Raw genomic sequence first — 15,805 nt, 5'->3', positions numbered from 1 at the left:
ACATGGATTTTCAGGAAAAATTTATCAAAAAATGTTTAACATAATTTTGTTGTTTAAGCATTTTTTACGTGATCAGTGTATGCAAAACTACAAGTCCCTTCGCGCTTAGTATTAAAATAGTGGGACGCCCTGTAGAGGTATAGGTACATAAATACCTAATTATGTAAGCTCTTTTGAGTTATGGATAAGATATGTATATCATGGAAATACCTCGGCACATGATACCTTTAGCGTAAGCGTAGCATCTAAGGAGGATAATCTCTAGTTAACAGTTAAGTAAATACAAAAAACCTATTTACATTTTGTCTTTCTTCAACGTGCCAACAAGGGCCTATTTTTAAGCATAAAATCTCCTAACGATCCATACCATCTCACAAACAGACCAATTATCTTGAAATAACTTCTCTTTGCACTAATGAAAAATACCCCAACACAACAATTAAGTTTCTTTTCCATTATTTCTTTTTCCCATTCGCCAGTTCGTCTCTTATAATTTCATCAGTCTTTCCTCTCGTTTCGGGAAGAATTGATGTGAATAAAGCGCCAACAAGATTCAGGAAGCCGTAGATTATGAACGTTGTGTATATTCCAAAAGCATCCGTAAGGGGTGTATACGCAAAAAGTTGGCTGGTTGTAGTCAACCATGCGTAGGTGCTTATGCAGCCCATCACTTTGGCCCGAGCCTGAAAACAGAATACAATCTAGATTCCTTACCGAATATAGGATTAAGGATATATGAATTAAAATAAAAAAGTCTTGTTTATGAAACTGAATTATCAGGAGACCCAATTTTAGTATCTCTATAATTATAAATTGATTTTAAAATCACAGATTTTGAAACGTAAAAGATATATGTATTGGTATATATAGTTCCTTACGTGGACACATATAATTTCATGAAAAAGTCTCTATCTCAAAGTTTTTAAAACAAATATAAACTACTGATAGCACAATCTATCCAGGATGAACCTTCAGTTCACCCACGCATCCACGTTAAGATGTAGAAGCCCTTCTGGCTAACATCGAGAGACATTACACAAAAAAAGTACAATCTCTGGATGAAGTAAAGCTATTAAACTTACCTGGAAATTAAACATTTCCGTAAGTATAATAAACGGTAACGTCCTGACTCCTCCAGCGTAGAATGCTACTACGATCATCAAGCAAGTGACTGGTAACCAGTTAGGGATTGTATAGCCGTAGGACTGCATACGCATTGCTATTCCCAAACATACGAGAGCGATCGCTGATATGAGGAATGATACTATCAGGAGAGGCTGAAAGGGAAGTTTGTCGTTATTATCTTCTACTAGATTTCCGCCCGCGGCTTCGCCCGCGTTCTCAAAAGATAACCCGCATAGTTCCCGTTTGCGTGGGATTTCCGGGATAAAACCTATTTTATGTGTTAATCCAAGTTACCCTCTATATATGTGCTAAATTTCATTGTAATCAGTTCAGTAGAATTTCCGTGAAAGAGTAACAAACACACACACATCCTCACAAACTTTGGCATTTATAAAATTAGTAGGATTTTATTCATTGATAAGCAAAAAATCTATCACTAAATTACCCATATTATACAAATTCATGCAACCGTAACAAGTATTTAAGATTGTATTAATTGTTATACTGTGTAGTCCAAATTTAGAAAAAAGAGCATGTATGGATGTAGAATGAAATTGAAAAATAGGAGTTCAGTAAAATGTACTATTCATTATTTGTTTTAAGTAGTTATAAAGGCAAAAATACCTTTCGATTAAACCTCTCCGCAATGCTTGTAAATACAAGCGAAGCAACAATCATGACGATTGGAAAACTCAATGTTTGCATTTCTGGACTGATTCCCAAATTACTTCCCGTCGACTCCAATATAGCGGAGGCATAGGTTATTGTTGCAAATGCACCATTCCACGCGTAGATTGTAAAGATAGAGAACATTAAAAGTAAGCCGTGACGCCAAGCTTTATCTTTAACTGAAAAATAAAATATTTATTACACAATTTATTCTAGTATTACCGACATTACCGTGCTGTTTACTCTCTCTATCTTTCCATCACTCGTTACTTACATATAGCTTTCAAGTCAACCTTGGGAAGATTTTTAAACGTTTCCTCTTGTTTTTGCATGTATTCTATCTCAGTTTTAATTTCTTTATCATCAATTTTAAGACCTCTTAGAAAGGCAATTGCCGTGTAGGCTTCCTGTAAAATAACATTTGTTACTCGTTGGGAAATTATTAATTTGTCCATTTTTATTATGCAATATGAAACGAACTATTTACTCACATCTATTTTCCCACGCTTAACCAAAAAGGCAGGTGATTCAGGGGCCTTTAACATTAACACTCCCATAGCTAAAGGGAATGCTAAAAATATCCACAAAACTGTGAAGTAATCAAAGTATGCGCCGATTAAGTACATTATCAGGAAACCTAGGTTCTGCAGCAGGACTGATATGGATCCTAGGACGCCTATAAGATTGTTCTGGCTTAGTTCGCGAATGTAGATTGGCGTGATAGCGAATGTACCAGACGATGATATCCCAGCAGCTGCTCTTGCTATGATAAGAGCTATTACATTTGGTACCGTTAGCCGGAGAATGATTGATAGCTGAAAAAGATTTAGAAGTCATTATTTTCCTAATACATATTATATACTATTCGATCTTTGAACAAAACATAAAGGGATGCTGTAAAAATTTGTAACGTTACTTTAATGATAAACTAAGTTTTGGAAGGATCTAATAATTAAAAGTAAAAATGTTTTCATAGTTAATTATATGGCATTGACAAGCATAACACAATTCAAGAGGTAGCATGCTTTATTAATTACTAGGTTTCCGCCCGCGGCTTCGCCCGCGCAGTCAAAGAAAAACCCGCATAGTTCCCGTTCCCGTGGGATTTCCGGGATTGCGTCATTTTTCCAGGATAAAAAGTAGGCTATGTCCTTTCTCGGGTATCAAAATATCTCCATACCAAATTTCATGAAAATTGATTCAGTAGTTTAGGCGTGATTGAGTAACAGACAGAGTTACTTTCGCATTTATAATATTAGTATGGATTAATTATACTTACAAAAGCTGGAATAGTAGAGAATAAGACGGCCCATTTCCTGCCAAATCTATCAGCTATTATGGCATATATAGGTACAACCAGAGCTGCTGAGAAGCAGTTGATGCTGGCCATTAAGGATATTTCCTGGTTTGTTAATGGAGCACCTAGAGGAGAGTCAGCAGCTTGCAGCTTTTTCGTAGTGGGAGATATCCAGGCTGCTTCCAGGCCGAAGACCAGGAATCCCATGTTGGCTGAAGATTGAAAAGTTTTAGGTTCATGGAAACAACCAATACCCGCGGCCCCATCTGCATCATTAAAAAGCGGCTCGACGGAACACAGTGGGGTTTTAGTCGGTAAAAATCCGACATAACCCACGGCTCCTTCCCCGGGGGCTGTGGGTATCTATGCAAGATTTCCCCACTTTAAAAAAAAAGGTTCATGGCAAGAAGACATGCATTCGAATCTCGCCTCATGATGGAATTAATTGTATTCTTTAGAAATTTCTTAAGTTTTAGGAATTTTATTCACACTGTACTCGGCAGTACTCCGTCGTGCGCGCACGTCTATGTCAGCGTACTGATTATTTTTACAAATTCGCACGGTAAAGTTATGTCCATCATTTTTATCGATAAATAGCAATTCAATTTAGGCTATGGATAAATTAATAGCTATGTATCTTGTCCCCTCCCCCTTCCGATCACGCCCTACCAGATTATTCACCATTACAGGAAAATCTTGTATTATATACAATCAATTACACAATTACAATCTGTTTTTCTTGTAAAATGATTATTTTACAAGGAAAACAGAAAACATAATTGTAATATCTAAATCGTAATCGGACATGCCATACAGCGATGGAGTAAGTACTTCAGCGATAGAATAATTCAAAATTTCTTTATTTGGAACATAATAACAAAATCTAATATCTAATATATTCTAATTCTAATATATATATTATAGAGGCGAAAGTTTGTATGGATGTATGGATGTATGGATGTTTGTTACTCTTTCACGTAAAAACTACTTAACCGATTACAATGAAATTTAGCACACATATAGAGGGTAACTTGGATTAACACATAGGATAATTTTTATCCCGGAAATCCCTCGGGAACGGGAACTATGCGGGTTTTCCTTTGCAAACGCGGGCGAAGCCGCGGGCGGAAATCTAGTATTATACATAAACTTAAATTACGATGACATATCGCCTTTCCCATCTTTACGTATTATTCCGGACACCCATGAAATGAATGGCAGTAAAATTTGTGACCTTTGTGCGTGTCTTTATGTCTTATGGGATTTATGGGGCCAATACACAATGGGCAACATTGGGCGAGTAGAGGCAATCACGATAGTGTAGAAAGCCTAAATGTCTGTGATTGGCAGTCATTGTAGATATTTATTCATAATCGGCAAATATGAACGATCATTTGATGGGCCAACGCTGCCCAGAGGGCCCACTAGACCTTTTATGGCTTCGTACGCGGTTTTACGGTTTGTATGGTTTGTATGGTTTGTTCGGTTTGTATGGTTTTACGGCTACGCGGCGCTATGACCCTAAGATGTAAAGTACTTAGCGCGTCAGAGCATCGTCGTACGTCGTCGTCGTCGAGTATCGTCGTTCTTACCCCATAGTACAACACTAGTCAACGTCATAGTGCGGCGTACTTTAGCGCTTGGACGCGCCCTATGTACGCGTTCTATGTGGCAAAGCCTTTAGTCATTAGATTTCGCCTATATACCACGGTTTTAATTAAATACATTGCATCTAACAAAATTACTATAAAATTATATTAGTTATTTTGTTAAATTTGTAAAAAATGTTCATTTAAAAGCAGTAACTTAAACTACATATCTCTAATATATATAAATCTCGTGTCACAATGTTTGTCCTCAATGGACTCCTAAACCACTTAACTGATTATAATAAAATTCGCACACCATGTGCAGTTCGATCTAACTTGAGAGATAGGATAGAGACATGTAGGTACCACGGGCGAAGCCGGGGCGGACCACTAGTTATTTATATAGTTCATATAATCTCTATTTAATAACTTTTAAAGGCGTTCAAGCCAAAACGTGTGGTATTGTAGGAACGTTAAAAAATATGAATTATAACGAAATTTGAAAAAGAGTTATTATACCAGGCACTCTAAAATAATTTCTGGCACTGAGATACCGGTTAGACCGCTACGATGCTAGAAGCTAACCAAGACGTAATAAAGTTGAATATCGCGTGCGCTCTTTGATCGCATTCGAGCTCGAAACTAAATCTCGTAAGTCTCAATTCTCATTTCGTTTATAGATAAAGTAATAATTGATCTGGAAAAAAAATATCTTGGGATTGGATAGTAAACTCTATTTTCTTACTGTTAACATTTAATTTAGGCATAAAGTTCAAGTAAATCTTAAAAAATGTAATAATCCTTAAAAAAGGCATAATTTTTTTAATAAAAAATGAATCGAACGAAAATGTTACAATTACGTAACTGTCTTTACATGAAAAGAAAAAGACCCAATAAATCATAAACTAAAGTTCCATTTTGATTGTATGTGTAACTGTTTCAGAATATTAATGCAAATTCACATAAAATTTAGGGAGCCTCCTCACGGTTGTAAATAAATAATAAATAAATAAATCGTTTATTTGCAAGTTAACATGGTATACATAGGTGTTAATAATAAGATACATACTTACATTATTTCAGCATGTTTAGCCGTTATTCAACGGCATGCAAATTAATTAAAACATTTTTCATTAGATATACATTTTATATTACTTAGTTATGTCTTCTTAATTTTATTTTATTAAAATCAATTCATTTGTTATTCATTCACATTATTATAATTAATATTTCACAATTCATTCATATTCATGGTATAAAACGAAATCGCTGCCGCTGTCTCTAATATTTAGTTTTAGTTTTATTTATATTTAATTTAGTAAAAGCGGTATACAACATTTATTGCATTGTTTATATGGGACTTTTAGAGGCTATCCTATTGCAAACGATATTATACAGGGTTAGTTTTCAATGACCAGCCAAATTTTAAAATTAAGATCTAGATATTAAACCAAAGGTACATTTGAAATATTATTGTCGAATAAAAAAAATAAAATAATAGCATTCATCTGAAAATGTCTTAAAAGTTTCCTAAATCGTAATCACGCAATAATCAAAATCAATGCACTTGTGTGCGTCAATTACCTTATTAAACTTACATACAGGGTTAGTTTTCAATGACCGGCCAAATTTTCAGAAATGGTTCAGAATCGATAACATTTTCGATCTAATGAAAAAAAAAACGTTTTTTTTTAAATTAGATTTCATTCCTGTCCGCCACTAAAAAGCGAACGTGTGGACATTACAAAAGCACAATTCAGAGTTAGCACACACATAAATTTGGCGATGCGCGCACCCACACAAGTGCATTGATTTTGATTATTGCGTGATTACGATTTAGGAAACTTTTAAGACATTTTCAGATGAATGCTATTATTTTTTTTTATTCGACAATAATGTTTCAAATGTACCTTTGGTTTAATATCAATAGCCTCTAAAAGTCCCATTTAAACAATGCAATAAATGTTGTATACCGCTTTTACTAAAATAAAATATAAATAAAACTAAAACTAAATATAACTACACTATCATGTGCCTTATAATTAAGAAAAGGAGCTACAGGGTGTCTCAAAAGAAAGTTTATATTTTGTGGATGAATAAAAAAAAAGTAAGCGGTGTATTGAAAAAGTGTTTATTAATTATTAAAGTGCATAATATGGGAATTTATTTCTTAAAAATAATATCGTCCAAATGCAGTCCATTGCGTTCACGGCACTCATTTAATCGAACACTAAAATTATTTATGACAGCTCGGCAGGTAGATACAGTGATGGCTGCCATTTCGTGTCGGATATTTTCTTTTAAATTCACTAGAGAAGTTGTTTTTTTGGCATACACTTTAGATTTAAGATACCCCCACAAGAAAAAGTCCATGGGAGTTAAATCAGGGCTGCGTGGAGGCCAATTTATATCACCTCTCCTAGAGATCAATTTTCCCGGAAAAATTTCATGAATTCGAGGTAAAGACATATTGGATGTGTGTGATGTAGCTCCGTCTTGCTGCAACCATGTTCTCTGGTTATAGCCAGGAAAGTTTTGCAGTGCAGGCACTAAAAACTCGTCTACCATCGCTCTAATTTTACTGTAACTGCACGCCTCCTTTCGTCTTCGAAAAAGTAAGGGCCAATGATTCCTCGCTAATTTCTATTCTTGATAATTTCTTCTCTTTATCTTAAATCTAAATTGTATGCCAACAAACCAACTTCTCTAGAGCATTTAAAAGAAAATATCCAGCACGAAATTGCAGCCATCACTGTGTCTACCTGCCGAGCTGTCATAAATACTGTAATTTTACTGTTCGATTAAATGAGTGCCGTGTACGCAATGGACTGCATTTGGACGATATTATTTTTAAGAAATAAATTCCCATATTATGCACTTTCATAATTAATAAACATTTTTTCAATACACCGCTTACTTTTTTTTTTATTCATCCACAATATATAAACTTTCTTTTGAGACACCCTGTATAAATATACTAGCTGTCCCAGCAAACGTTATTCTGCCTTAGCTACCTACTCTTGTCAGACATACAAAATTTCATAAGAATAGGTCCAGTCGTTTCGGAGGAATATGGTACTACCATTCTGACGCGAGAATTTTATACAGTGTGGAAAATTTATTTTATTAAAATTTGTTTTACTTCCAATTATTATTTGTTATCAGAACGACATAAATTAATGAGAGCGGTCTCATTCTGAACAATTTATTTGATAAAAAGAATTAAAATTAGTAACGTTCTATATGTTTACAATTTACATGTAGTTGACGATACAATGGAAAATGGAAATGTTCGATATTTCATTTCTAAGAGCAAATATTTTGTATGCTTAAATCTTTAAAACTACGCAACGGATTTTGTTGCGGTTTTTTTTAATAGAAGTGATTCAAGAGGAAGGTTTTAGTATATAATTTATTAGGTTTTAGACAAAGCGGGCGAAGCCGCGGGCGGTGAGCTAGTTAAGAATAAATAAATCATCTTTGTGTCGATTTGGAGAATGAAATAACAAATTTTTATTTTTTAGTTAGTTCGATTCCCGGTCGAAGCAAGTGAATTTTCGAAAATCTTTGAATGCATATATGTATAATATTAATTTTTAAAAATAAAGGAATGTTTCCTTTCAGTAAAATTTGCTATCTCCAGTATTTCAAGTAGGTACTTCCAGGGTCCATTGGAAATTTCCACACTGTATATTATGTCATGTATATTCGACCAGCGCATAATAATATTATTCAGCATGAGATTGTACTATGAATATAAAGTATGATTATTTATATATGTATTTTAGAGATTCTGCAAATGGTTACTAAATTAGATTTTTTTAAAGAATAGAAACGATCACGTTTTTTTAATTTATTCCTTATTTTTTTGTAAGTCAAAATAAATTTGGTCCATATATCCCTTACGACTTGTGTTGTTTTTACCTTATAAAAAATATAAAAACACTTATAGCTGTCCCGGCAAACCTTGTACTTATCACTAAATACCTACCTAGTACAAAAAAAATTCTTTCTCTGTCCCTATGTCTCTGTGTATGCTTAAATCTTTAAAACTACGCAACGGATTTTGATGTGGGTTTTTTAATAGATAGAGTGATTCAAGAGGGAGATTTTAGTATATAATTTATTATTTTTTAGACAAAGCGGGCGCGGGCAGATACCTAGTATTTTCATAAACTTATTAATACCATCACTTAGGGACATGAAAAATAGATGTTGGCCGATTTTCATCTACCCAATAGGCATACATTTTGGTCGGTCGAAAATCGGTCCGACCGTTTCGGAGGAAGATGGTAGGTAACTAACATTGTTACACAAGAACCTCTATATTTAAAGAGAAGAGATATTTATTTAATTATACTTATAACTATTAATATTTTAGAGATCCTTTATATTTTAAAAATAATAAATGATACATAATTTTTTGAAGAATACAAAAAATTCGATCACGAGGTAGAAAGCTGGTGATATTAATGTAATCATGTCAGTCATCTTTTTATTATGTTTTAAATATTTTTTTTAAATAAGTACTATAATATTATAATAAAATTAAAATAAATACTAACCTATTATACCAAAAATCCATTGCCAATACGTGTGTCCATTAGATTCTGTTTTCACCGTCATTTTAACACTTTTTAGTATATATTTTCACTATTTATTATAGTTAACATTTGAACACTGAATAGATTATTTAAATAAGCATATTTCTTAAAGCTTATCAGCAATACGTTTTATTGTTTTGTCGTCAACTGTCTGTCTGTCTCAAATAATATCTTTTAAACCAGTTTTATTTGTTTTCTTTTTGATACCGCAATCTATTACACGACCCGATGTTATTTTAACGATTATAATATGAAATTGTAATAATTATTATGAAATAGTAGTTACATTTTATTAATTTACTCATCTGATTTGACAATTAAAAAATGTCAGTCTGTCTGTCTGTGTTTTCTTCACGCCTAAACCACTGAATCGACAGGACATAGGATGTGTTTTATCCCGGAAACCTTGCGGGCGAAGCCGCGGGCTGAAATCTAGTACCTAGTTAATATGTATATTATTGTAAATATAACAATATGGGTCTATGATACTTAAATGAATAAAATTAATAAATTAATTTAAATAAATAATTTGCATACGCTAGGTAACTACTTGTATGACTTGTTTCTTAGAAAATACGCGAAAAACAAGATATACTAGTACATACATTGACCTTCTGTTTGCAAAAATGATTAAGCCTTCATAGCTAAATCAACAGTTTTTTATTTTTTTATCCTCATTAATAATCACTACTTAAAAAAATTTAGTAAAATTTAACATCTATCAAAACGACTAGATTATGTATTTATAATGTGGAATATTATAAATACAAAAATATGTAAAACTAGCTTTTCACCCGCGGCTTCAGCCGCATTTCGAAAGAATAACCCGCATAGTTCCTATTCCCGTGGGATTTCCGGGATAAAACCTGTCCTATATGTTAATCCAAGTTACCCTCTATACGTGTGCTAAATTTCATTGTAATTGGTTTAGAAGTATTTGCGTGAAAGAGTAACAAACACACACACACACATCCTCACAAACTTTTGCATATATAATATTAATATGATAGGATATCAAACAATATTTTGCTAGCGTGGGCGAAAGCCCCGCCGCGCAAAGTGAAAAGCAATCTGACGACCCGAAGTAAACTCGCCTACGTCACCCTACGTGCTATTTATTTATATTTAAGTCCTGTCAACAAACAAAATATTGCTGAGATTGCTATGTAGCAATAGCCGCCTATTGTGCAAAATATTTGTACCTTATTAGATTGTACAGGTACTAAGAAGAAAGAAAATCATTTATTAGGTACACCACATTGACACATAAAACATAGGTAAGTAACAAAATTAAAATAAAGAAAGAACAGAACGCAAAACAGAGAAAATAATAATAAATTTGTGTGGCGACCTAAATGGTGAGGCCCTCAGCATATGTCATGCCGACATGGTCGGCATAACGCTGGTTTTCAGTGCCCCCCACAAGACAACAGGGCAGAAGCCCAAAGTTTTCTAGATTACCTTACATTACCTTACACTAGATTTCCTTACATTATTTTGTACAATAAAGTATGTATTAAATAAAATATTATCAATGTGATTAAAAATAAGGACAGAAGTAGGTAGTGTGTAGAAGAGCTTTCTACTCCGCTGACGTTGTTGGTCAACCAGAGCTTCCAAATTTCCAGACAATAAAAAAATCTCACTGGTAAAGCCAATCCTTATGAGAGGCGATACACACTCCTAGTAACTATAGACCGATTGACATACTACCAACATCCTCAAGTTTTCGAAAAAACTATGTGCAACCGGTTATATGACTTTCTTAGAAAATTTAAAATCTGGGACGAATGCCAAAATGGATTTTAGGAAGTCGAAATCGACAACGGTAGCCTTATAATTTATATAAATATGTCCAGGGAGCACTTCAACACCTAAACGACAAGTATAATATATTCTATGACGACAGGAAGCGCGTGTTGGGTCTGCTAGGACATGACGAAGGCATACGATAAAATATCCTTCTCAACAAACTGAAGGTACGGCGCGGGAATTGAGTATTTGAATAAAATTTTTTTTGTGCTAAATGGAAAGATTATATACTTATTAGTTTTATAACAAAACTATTTTTTAATTTTTTTTTTTGCAATAATTCAAAAGTTATTTCAAAATAAAAATTTGTCTTTGAATCCAGTACCGAAAACACACCAACAACTCCCGAAGCGTCACCCGGACGCGTGTGACGTCATAATGTTAGTTTTCACCAAGGTTTTCACACATTGCAGTTGATAGAAAAACGTATACAACTAAAACATTTTGACGTCACATCTAAATGGTGACCAGTCATAGCGCGTTTATAGTCACGTGATTTTAATTTAAATTTCATCAATTTTTAATTGCTTATAATGAATTGAAAAAAATTTTTTTTTGAGTTTTTTTGCATTAAATATCAAATAATAAGGTTTTAAAATACATAAAAAAATCAATAATTTTTCTTTATTCAAATACTCAATTAGAGGACCAGCTCACCCGTGGTTCCAATCATATTTATATCGTCGAACACAGATTGTTCAGATACAATATAGTGACGAAAGACGACTATACAATCTAAAAGATCATCTGCTAGGTGGCTGGCGTGTTCTATTCCCCAACAAGTGTATCGGGCTGCACTCGATTGAAATGAAAATATGCCCATACTCTTTGCAGATGATGTATCCGTATTAATAAAATGTAAAAGTCCGGATTATCAGAATCAAAAACCAATCCAAGCTATTCTCCATATGATAACAAATTGGCTAAAAGACCACTACTTAGAAATGAACCCTAATAAAACTAAAATAATTTTATTTTAAAACATATAAGTCCTTTTATTTTGTAATATAAACACATTTAACTTGCTTGGCATAAAAGAAAGATCTATATTTTCTCTTGTATCGGTTTTTCGGTAATATTTCCAAAGAAAAAAATTCATCTGTTCAAAGGAATGATACAAGAGCAAGATTTTACAGCACATTCAAAAACAAAATGATTTCGATAAAACGTTTCAGCTCGTTTGAGTTTGCCTGATTTAGTAAAAGCTTATTATTTGTATGTATTTTCTGAGAATATACTACCTAATGTATATTTTTTAACACCATCAGAAAGTAGAGATACAAAACCAATATATATAGAGATACGAACCAAAGGCCCTCCGACTGCTGAAGCTAATAATATTTTGACGAGAGAATTTTCGATTGCAAATTTTCGACATACGACATTTCGACAAGGGTATCAAAACCTACTGGAATCTATCCCATGATTCCCATGAACCCAAACTCTTGAAATTTACTAGTAACGAAGTAACGTTCTTTAGCACAGAAAATGAATTTTTGCGAAAAGCATAATTTTTTAGTAGCAATATAATAATAATATGATAAAATAAAATGTTGCGGAACCCTCGGTACGCGAGTCCGATTTTTGCCGGTGTTTTAAAACAATTTTGATAAGCGCTCGAGCAACGCTGGAGGTAAATATTCATAACAGATACATAATGATAAGATACCAGCGGACTTTAAGGAACTACCGATAAATATATTCCAGACAAGGTTGACGAATTGGTTTATAGCAAAGTAAACAAATTAACCAAATAAGCGACGAATGTCCTACTAATATTATAAATGCGAAAGTTTGCGACGATGGATGTGTGTGTGTATGTTTGTTACTCTTTCACGAATTACTACTGAACCGATTACAATGAAATTACCACACATAATATAGAGAGTAACTTGGATTAACATATAGGATAGATTATATCCCGGAAATCCCACGGAAACGAAAATTATGCGGGTTTTGTGTGTGTATCACAGATCACAGAAACTAAGTGTATGTTTGTTACTCTTTCACGCAATTACTACTGAACCGATTACAATGAAATTACCACACATAATATAGAGAGTAACTAGGATTAACACATAGGATAGATTTTATCCCGGAAATCCCACGGAAACGAAAACTATGCGGGTTTTTCTTTGATAACGCGGGCGAAGCCGCGGGCGGAAAGCTAGTTTGTAATAATAATAAAATTATAATAGAATGAACGAGCGTAGATACTAAAAGTGGGTGGTTATTAATCCATTTGAGATAAATAAATTTTAACTAGGTACTTATGAGACGATACAGATAATTTTTGATGTGTATTTAGGTGCGTTGAGAATTTCAAGGTCGCGTCATGGTATTAGGTACCGTGAAGTATGGTAGTACCATGGAGTACCATGGCGTGCCGGTATTAGGCAGTATAATACGATATTGTTATCTTTGAATCTTGACAAAAAAGTTTCACTTCTGACACGTGTGCACACACGTGCTTTTTTTAAATTCCGGTTTTACATAACACTCTACCAAAAAGTTCACTTTTGTAAGCTGCTTTAATAATGTTTTTATAACATTCTTATGTTTTTATAACATTCTTTAACATGAGTTGGAAACTACCAGATTGTTCGATGTTTCATTGCTATTAATATTTAAAAGGATCATTAGTTTTAGTTATATTTTAGTTGACTGTAGCGTCTTATTTTTCTTGTTTTTGTTCATTTTATAGGTAACTGAATATTGCTTTATATTTTTGCAATACGTTTCATATTTAACTAGACTGAAATATTTAAATTAATTCGCATAAAATATTTATTATAGTTATTTCCTTAGAATATTTTCAACAAAAATTATTGCACTCCGAGCTCTTTGCCCATTGCAGTTTTCAAAGTGGTATTCCAGGTATTCCTATTCGAAACACGTGATTTAAGATAAAATGCCGCTCAGTACAAAACGATTAAATCATTTGCAAAATAAGGAAAACAAATTCAGGACGTGACGTTCTCACTAAAACAGATTAGGTCGCGTCGCTCTAATTATTATGAATCTACACCAATCTCTGTTTTTAGTGAGTCAAATTAATGTTTTTAAGTCGCTACTGCATTCTCACCACTCGCAGACAGTCCCTCACTTTTGTTAAGGCACTAAGACTGAACTATTTGCAATGAACACTTATTATTTAGAACTTTTTTATAACCACAATTATTTATTTCACTAATGGCGGCTCCGCAATCGTCCCGAAACGAGAACAAGCGTGAACAGGTTACAGGAATGTGAATTTTCGCGTTGTCCTAGACATGTGGCACACGTTTCAAAACGTTTATATTTCATACAAACTTTAACGTCATAGCGTACGCTAGTGCCGTAGTAAATTTTAGCTAGTAAAAATACAGTCCGCGAGGCGTAAGCTGAGTTTTTGTCGGGATAAAGAATTCCCGTGTACTTCGCGCGACGTTCATGCGTACACATGTGCCCGGTGCCGCGGTCCGGTGCCATAGTAATCCATAAATAACAAATATAGGTATTGTGGCAACACTACGTCCATTTCGCGGCGGGTTTCACGAGCGATTGCGTGCGTCTTGAATGTGGAGGACAAGGTGAAACAGGGGCCAATCTAAAAATAAAAACATAAAAAAAAAATCGATCGTCGCTTCGCCCCTCGCTAACAAATTTTTGCACTAAAACTGTTTTGATAGTTAAAAAAACGCGTGTGTGTCAAGCAAACCGGTCAGACGTTAAACTTCTTTGGCAAGAATTAAAGATAGGTACCAAATCGTCGCCTTACTCTATTACGTGACTGTATTACCATAACGCGACCTTAAAATTTTACTTTCAACACGCCTAAAGAAGTTCCTTTACCTTCAAAAATTGTTTGGTATTTAAGGAATGGATTTTATAGGAAATGTAATAAAGTACCTATTTTAAGACTGTCTCTATGTATGTCAAAGAAATGCAAAAATCACTGGGCAGATTAATATAAAGATGAATTCACATTTTTTTTAACAAAAATATTTGTTAAATAGTTTGGCAAATCTAACAAGTGCACGCCTCACATGCTCTATACTACAAACAGGAAACCTGGCAGGAAACCGTAAGATAAAAAAGAATAAATGTAAATTCAATTGCGGGAAATAAAGAATATTAATAGGTATTAATATAATCGGCTTCAAAAAAATTTGTTTACTATATCGGCAAGCGGTAAAATAAAAAAAAGAATGGGGAACGAAGAAAGCAATAGGGCTCATCTATACTAATATAGAAGAGTTTGTTTGTTTGTACGCGCTAATCTCGGGAACTACTAGTCCGATTTGAAAAATTCTTTATAAAAGGCTATATATCATCACGCTAAGACCAACAGGAGCGGAGCAATGCGGGGAACAGAACAGCTAGTCCTTAGGATAAATGGACACGTTTAATGAAAGAATCAACTCGATAGATTGCCTAATTTTTTCTTTATCGATGGAACAAACAGACGTACAGACCAACGGACAGTGTTGCTTTATTTTGCACGCCTCATAAGCGAAGCGTTGAGGTGGGTACTACTGTCACTTCGCGCAAAACATCTGATTTTTCAAACTTTAAATGTCTTTATGTATCATACATTGCACTTGATAATACATACACACACATATTAAGAAAAAACACTATTTTTAACATTCATGATATTTTTGATGTCATATTTGTTATTTAAACTAGTTAAAAAACAGTTTAAAAAAGTTCTGTCTTGGAAACAG

General features: G+C 33.7%; 1 protein-coding gene across 4 annotated transcripts; it reads right to left on the bottom strand.

The window, feature by feature from the left end:
- Window positions 1-13: 13 nt before the first annotated feature.
- Window positions 14-14,626, bottom strand: LOC123701758 (facilitated trehalose transporter Tret1-like). 4 transcript variants are annotated; one of them, XM_045649311.1, is made up of 8 exons: window positions 14,182-14,626; window positions 9,246-9,443; window positions 3,074-3,303; window positions 2,286-2,609; window positions 2,069-2,201; window positions 1,750-1,973; window positions 1,083-1,277; window positions 14-683 (listed from the first exon to the last, which is right to left on the bottom strand). In XM_045649311.1, exons 2-8 carry the CDS (start codon window positions 9,304-9,306, stop codon window positions 456-458), a joined length of 1,395 nt encoding a protein of 464 aa, XP_045505267.1. In that variant the 5' UTR covers window positions 9,307-9,443; window positions 14,182-14,626; the 3' UTR covers window positions 14-455. The 4 variants fall into 4 exon arrangements, with proteins under 4 accessions (XP_045505267.1, XP_045505266.1, XP_045505270.1 ...); XM_045649310.1 differs by having other exon boundaries at window positions 9,246-9,439; XM_045649314.1 differs by having other exon boundaries at window positions 9,246-9,360.
- Between the last annotated feature and the right edge of the window lie 1,179 nt (window positions 14,627-15,805).

Source organism: Colias croceus, chromosome 22 (assembly GCF_905220415.1).
Source record: "Colias croceus chromosome 22, ilColCroc2.1".
In the NCBI taxonomy this organism is placed as follows: Eukaryota; Metazoa; Arthropoda; class Insecta; order Lepidoptera; family Pieridae; genus Colias; species Colias croceus.
The sequence above is the reverse complement of the archived record's forward strand: the minus strand, read 5'-3'. Positions and strand labels throughout refer to the sequence as shown.